Source organism: Palaemon carinicauda, chromosome 6 (genome assembly GCF_036898095.1).
Source record: "Palaemon carinicauda isolate YSFRI2023 chromosome 6, ASM3689809v2, whole genome shotgun sequence".
In the NCBI taxonomy this organism is placed as follows: domain Eukaryota; kingdom Metazoa; phylum Arthropoda; class Malacostraca; order Decapoda; family Palaemonidae; genus Palaemon; species Palaemon carinicauda.
This window is the reverse complement of record NC_090730.1, coordinates 168255306-168262805: the sequence shown is the minus strand read 5'-3', so window position 1 is coordinate 168262805 and position 7500 is coordinate 168255306. Positions and strand designations below refer to the sequence as shown.

General features: G+C 35.8%; 1 protein-coding gene across 1 annotated transcript in view; it reads right to left on the bottom strand.

The window, feature by feature from the left end:
* The window catches only part of LOC137643339 (ran-binding protein 3-like), a gene marked incomplete at its 3' end in the record, with an annotated part of 19321 nt that overhangs the window by 11818 nt on the left and 3 nt on the right, over nt 1–7500 (bottom strand). Inside the window, 8 exon segments of the mRNA XM_068376173.1 lie at nt 372–435; nt 973–980; nt 982–1017; nt 1019–1245; nt 1936–2086; nt 2088–2146; nt 2793–3033; nt 7438–7500. The exon segment at nt 7438–7500 is cut by the window's right edge and continues 3 nt beyond it. Of these exon segments, the coding sequence (XP_068232274.1) occupies nt 372–435; nt 973–980; nt 982–1017; nt 1019–1245; nt 1936–2086; nt 2088–2146; nt 2793–3033; nt 7438–7500 (849 nt within the window).

Genomic DNA, 7500 nt, shown 5'->3' with positions numbered 1-7500 from the left:
TTCAAAGATAAGAACCAGTGTGGATAATGAACCAAAATAGATTCAAATAAATGCAGAATAAAATGCAAACAAATTAACTTGACATAAGTCTCCATAGTTTATATATGAATTCTGATTTAACGTTGTTACTGGTCTTAAATTTCTTATTATTTTGTATTCTAAATTCATTACTTCACATATAGTTTATTTCCTTTCCATACTGTGGTATTTTTCAACGTTGGAGCTCTCTGGCTTATAGCATCCTGCTTTTCCAACTAGGGTTGTAGCTTAGCTAATAATAATAATAATAATGCAACTCTTCTAGTTCTTATACAAGGGACTTACTGTAGTTTACCACTAAAGAAAGCAATAAAATAATCTATAGTACTTACCGTCACTTTAGATATAAGATTTTGGCCAAATATGGAGCTGTTTCTAATAGTTGGACTCAGAGAACTGAAAATAAAAGAAATATAATTATTTACACTGACAATTTCTACACTAAATTAATGCTGTAAAATAATACTCCATAAGAAATCTATAGTTTCAGAATTCAAACTAATTAAAGTTCCTCCTCCATTACCTGCATGAATAATAGTCTTTGTACTGTATTATTTTGGGATATCATTATTAGCCTGACAAAAAGTAGTGACATTTCAGTTGTCAATAGATAGACTAAAATGATTGTCAAAAAGTTAGTTGCTATATTGAAAATCAGCAGGTATGTTACCCACTGGAATATTCACTTTGAGTTATTCAAATAACCAAACATCTTGAATGAGATATATTTATTAAACCCTTTGAAAGTCCTATGGATTCATGACACTGTTCCCTTAAGGATATCACACAAATGAAAATTATAAACGATTATTTAAAATTGGAAGCAATTATATCAACAATGATGATTGATAAAATATGTAAATAAATCATATTAAACTATCATTCAAGAATAAGTTATCATAGCTCTAACGACAAAAGACGTAGCATATTTACCTGTCAGTTGCCATCTCCGTTGCGTGAAAGAGGAACGAACATATTCACTTGAACTACTAGAGTTGCTAATGCTGTTACTGCTACTACTACTTGTACGAGAGTCCGATAAGGAATGGTCTCGATCTCCTGAGGATGCAGCGACTGTGTTTGAGGTTGTAACCGAGGACGACGAAGACACGTCGAGGCTGTGAGGGGAAGTTTCTCCGCTGTGCTTTGAAGCTCCCTCTTCTGACCCACAGGCAGAGTCAACTCTACTATCAGAATTGGATGAAACTGTGGAGAGATAAATAATAATTAAAATTCAGGACCTGGTGAGAGGGGAGTATGAGTGCGAATATATGCATATCTAAATAGTTAGCCTCCATATTTTAAGGGCCCCGTACAATAGTATTGCAATATTCAACGGGGCCAAAAAATCCCCCTCCGTATTTGATACTCTTCACAGATGCATCAAAAGAAGGTTGGGTGGCTCACGGAGATCTAACTAAATGAGACACTTAAAACTACATCTTTTGCATATTTAAATTCAGAGCCAAAGACCAAAGATGGATTTCAAAGGCTTATTGATAGGAGTTGGGCAGTGCTGGTGTGATTTTTAGTACTGTACATGAGTTCGCATACAGTAATAAGTTTTGTTCATTTGATGGGAGTGGGAAGGATAAACGATTAATTTGAGTGGCAGTTGTCATGGAAACGACATGCAGCCAACCACTTGAATTAACTATTGGAATTCGTAGACGAGGACTTGAACTATTGCAACTCAATCACTACATATGATTGAAGAAGAAGAAAATAGCAAGATTTCTTCATATATATGAAAATGATGCTGATGATCATGAACCTTGATGTAAACAAGAATATTTTCAACGAAATCCGAGTAGGGTACAGTAACGTAAACAATATAGCATGACCTCTCACTTGATTAAAACAGTATTTCATTGAAGAACCAGATCCTCGACTTACTTTTACCAAATGGTTTTGTTGAGCCAAGAACTGAAGGCTTTAACTTGAAGGCTGATCTTGACGGCTGTGGTGGTGATGAGACTGTAACAGTAGGAGTTGGTGGAGTAAACAAACTGGAGGGGGACTTCATGGACGCACTGGGTCGACCCGCCTGAGAGTGTTGGCTGACGAAGTACGGAGCTTCCTCCACTAGAACTGACTTTTGTGGCCCCTGGAAAAACACAAGGGGAGGATGAACAAGGTCTATCATGGTAATGATTATCCTAATACAATGTCTGTGATTATATATTATGGCAATCAATATGTCATAATAAAAATCAATTTCACTGAAAAAACTTTTCTTTTCATTGTGCAATTTGCCACTAGGTGAATTTTATTACACTATCTAAAATTTATGACATTAACATTTTATTGAATTTTTGTTTTTGTTTTTTTGCATTGTGTAATTTGAAACTATACAAATTTAATTACAGTATCTAATATTCCTACGGCTTTAATTTGAAGCAAGGGCAATGAACACATTGAAATGTAGTTATACAGTACTATAGTCAATTCTTTTTACCGAAGACGACTTGCATCGACTCCCAGGGGTGCCCCTGGGAAAAGTTTCCTACCAGCTGATTGGTCGGAAGTATTTATGTTGGACCAATCAGCTATTAGTAAACTTTTCCGAGCTAAAAAGGGCACCCCTGTGAGTCGGTGCCATTCTGACTCACTAAAAAGAACTGACTATAGTAAAAAGGTAAAATTGCAAAGGGCAAGTATACACTAACTCAAGCAGAGTTAAGTAAATCTATAAGAAAATGTCCACCATAACATTAAACTTCGCCAAAACGAGTCTCGACGCGTTTCAATACCTGCATCTGAAGATGGCCCTAGTCTGGAAGGGGCGAGGATGGGCTTAGGATCAGAGGACTCGGACGCTTGGCCCCATGTAGCAGAGGGCGGTGGTCTTGCAAAAGGATTCCCCATCCCACTGCCAGCCAGGGTGGTGGCGACTGGCGAACCCTGGGAACAGGATATTGAAGTAGACGAGGATTTGTTGTTATTGCTAAGGTTGGCACTGGTCTCTGTATTGCCGCTTGAAGATTTATCCAGCTGAAAAGGAGAGAGACATCACATTAGTTGAGCAATTAACAAACTATTACTATTATTATTATTATTATTATTATCATCATTATTTGCTAAGCTACAACCCCAGTTGGAAAAGCAGGATGCTATGGGCCCAAGGGCTCCAACAGGGATAACAGCCCAGTGAGGAAAGGAAATAAGGAAATAAATACACTAAAAGAGATGTAATGAACAATTAAAATAACATATTTTATGGAAAGTAACATTAAAATACACGTGTAACATGGGGAGAGAGAGAGAGAGAGAGAGAGAGAGAGAGAGAGATATTTATAAACAGAAGTAGGATTTAACATGACTCCATTCATTTTAAATCCATATAGGCTATCCTAAAAGTCCAAAAGCAACAAAACTGAAATAAAAATCTACTTATACATTCTATAATAACATAATTGATTCAGAACGACACTTAACAAGAAAACTATGACTTCAACAACTGGCGCCCCCCCCCAAAAAAAAAGAAAAAAAAAATTGCCATAGCTACCCTTAACCCTGAAAGCTTATTACTTTAACTATATTTAAAAGACCTCTCTCTCTCTCTCTCTCCTCTCTCTCTCTCTCTCTCTCTCTCTCTAAATCTCTTTATAACTACTATGGCCCTAATCCTTGAACTTTCAACTAAAATGTAATATTGAAGACATTTCACTTTCCTTTCACAGAAAAAAAAACAACGAATACTAACTAGTGACTCATTCAACGTGGTTGCAATGTGGCGTGTTTAAAAAAAAAAAAGAAAAAGAAAGGGACTTTAAAAGCGACAACAGAATGAAGGTCAGATCATGACCTACGACGAACTACACTCCACAGCATGCAAGGGATAATATCCACTTCATTATTATTATTATTATTATTATTATTATTATTATTATATTATTACTATAATCATACACTAAGCTACAACCCAAGTTGGAAAAGCATGATACGATACGCCCCAGGTCTCCATCAGGGAAAAATAGTCCAGTGAGGAAAGAAATGAGAATATCAATAATTATAATAATAATTATTATTATTATTACTAGCTAAGCTACAACCCAAGTTGGAAAAGCATGATGCGATACGCCCAAGGCCTCCATCATGGAAAAATAGCCCAGTGTGGAAAAAAAATAAGTGAATAAATATCAATAATCATAATAATAATTACTATTATTATTAATAGCTAAGCTACCACCCTAGTTGGAAAAGCAGGATGCTATAAGGCTCAGGGCTCCACCAAGGAAAAAATAACCCAGTGAGGAGAGAAAACACGGAAATAATATTAACAATTATAATATAATTATTAATATTATCATTACTAGCTAAGCTACAACCCTAGTCTTAAAGCAGGGTACTATAAACCCAAGGGATACAGCAAGGAAAATAGCCCAGTGAGGATAGAAAACAAGGAAACAAAATACAAAAGTAACGACGAACAATGAAAATGAAAATACTTCAAGAACATTAACAAAAAGTAAAATAGATCTTTCATATATAAACTACGAAAACTTGAAAAAATCAAGAGAAAATAAAACTACAAGAGAAGTAGTGAACAATCAAAATTAAAGATTTTAAGAACAGTAACAACATTGAAGTATATCTTTCATATATAGACTATAAAAACTTCACACAAAAAACAACAACAACAACAACAACAAGAGGAAGAGAATTACACTTTACACTTTAAAATAAAACTACCACACGAGAGCGCTCGAGGAGGACTTAGCACGCTACAGACGAGAAGCAACTGAAGTGGAGGAGGAGGACCTTGAGGAAATCTACACCTAAAAACAGACGCTTAAAAGGATGACACCTAGGAAGGAACCAGGGGGGCTTAGGGAAAGGGAGACATGAGGGGAAGATGCAACAGGACGAGACGAAACTCGTTACGATGGTGATATAATCAGAGAGGTGAAAATCATAATACGAATGTAAGTGTATTCATATATAGGCGAATACAAATGGATATAACTTATTTATTTCCTTCCCTCAAAGCGGTTATTTTTTCCCTGTTGGAGTCCTTGGGGTTATAGCATCCCGCTTATCAAACTAAGGTTGTAGCTAATAATAATAATAATAATAATAATAATAATAATAATAATAATAATAATAATAATAATATTAATAGGTTTTATTGACAGTAATTGGTACCCCAGTGGCGTTGATTTTGTAATTAACTTTTTCTATTGTTCCTATTATCTTTTTTTATTCATTGCTACAATCCACTATGAAGAGAAAAAGATAATAAAAACAATAGGGAAAAAGTTAATTACTAAATTAACGCCACTGAGGCAGCAATCACTTTCAATAAAACCTGCTTAAAAGAGGGTCTACTCCGGAAATAACAATAATAATAATAATAATAATAATAATAATAATACAGGGAAAGACTGTTGATAGGAATTGCCTAATAATAAAAACGCAATTGAAGGCAACTGCATATAAATATGTAAGTTGAAGAAAAGCATAAGTAAATTGCAATAATATAACTACGGTAAAACATTTACATAATTCAAATGTTAATTACGTAATTTAAAGGATTACTTTCCAGACGAAAATGTGAAGTAAATAAAACTACAAAGAAAAACAAATTGAAAAACACAAGCGAATTAAAAAGAAGTTTGAGTGTGAAGTATATAAAACTACAAAGAAAAACAAATTGAAAAACACAAGCGAATTAAAAAGAAGTTTGGAATGTGAAGTATATAAAACTACAAAGAAAAACAAATTGAAAAACACAAGCGAATTAAAAAGAAGTTTGGAATGTGAAGTAAATAAAAGTACAAATAAAAACAAATCGAAAAACACAAGCGAAATATAAAGAAGTTTGGAATGTGAATGGGAAATTGACCGATATATTGATTGATACTTTTATATAAGAAATTTATTTTCGTCTTCCGTAATCAGCCAGCCCATATCTAAACAGGTTAGGAAGTATTTGGGTCTAAGCGAAAACATTACAACACATACCAGACTGCAAGTAGTGCATATGTGAGTGAGAGAGAGAGAGAGAGAAAGAGAGAAAGAGAGAGAGAGAGAGAGAGAGAGAGAGAGAGAGAGAGAGAGTTGTCTAGAATGTATTTACAGGAGTGTCTATCGAGAGAGAGAGAGAGAGAGAGAGAGAGAGAGAGTTGTCTAGCATGTATTTACAGGAGTGTCTATCGAGAGAGAGAGAGAGAGAGAGAGAGTTGTCTAGCATGTATTTACATGAGAGAGAGAGAGAGAGAGAGAGAGAGAGAGAGGAGATATTGTCTAGCATACATTGGTTACAAGACAAATCGATATAACATCAAGTTATAGCCCTTAAAAGTTGAAATTTCAAAAAAAAAAACAAAAAAACAAAAAACCAAAGAAAAAAATTAATAGCAATTTCATATATGATATACCGAATCTTGAATGCAAAAATAAACCTATTAGTACCCCAGTCAATTTATATATACTGTACCCTATCAAACACTAAAACTTTTCATAAAATAATCACTCGTGTACAAAGAAAAAAAAAGTATTATCGCTTAGATTAGAAAGGAAAAGATTTCATATTCTTCTATGGTCTAGTGCAAACTGGTTTATTTTATTTGTGTGTGTGTGTGTGTGTGTTAAGACGGAGTATATATACTATGGTACTGCCGCCATAACATGACTAACGTCAAGATATTCTCACTGAAAAGGATCATTATTTTTACTCACGGCAGACTTTCAAAACGCCATTACCTTGAATAATAGAACGGGTGACGAAGTCAATCACGTCTATTTTAGTCCCCCCAAAATACTGGGTCAACTAAGAGAAAATGGGAATCGAACAAGACTTTGGTTTATAAGTGTCTCATTGTGGATTGTGAGTAAAGAATAGACAGCATTCTGTGATACAGAGAGAGAGAGAGAGAGAGAGAGAGAGAGAGAGAGAGAAGGATTTCTCATAGGTAACACTAAGGCCATCCGGTGTGTTCAGTCCACCTACAACGCAGACATCCTAAAAAGTGGTTTCTGGCAACAATGAACGCGCAGCGCACATTTGCAATATCTTTAAGAGTGGCATGATTCGCCCACTCACTCTCTCTCTCTCTCTCTCTCTCCCTAACCCCCCCCCCCCCCTCTCTCTCTGCAACCAGTGCGCCTCCTCGGTCGACACATATACAGTGCAACACGTAGCCTCTTGCACTGCCGCGTTTGCCTTCGAGAATATACAGTACACTCTCTCTCTCTCTTCCACTCAGTGGCAACACTTTACCGCGAACATTCCTAGACCTTTAAGAGTTGCATGACTGTTGCTCTACCACCCCCCCCCCATACCTCCACGACCCCCTACGACCCAAATACTCCCTCCTTCCCCCTCCTCCCTAATTTACCCTCCCACAGTATCCTCCCAGATCTGTTAAGTGTGTCATACATTGACAAACATACAATGCCACATGTTGGTAACACTGTTGCTGGAAACAATGAAGGAGGGATGGCCTCCAAGAACGT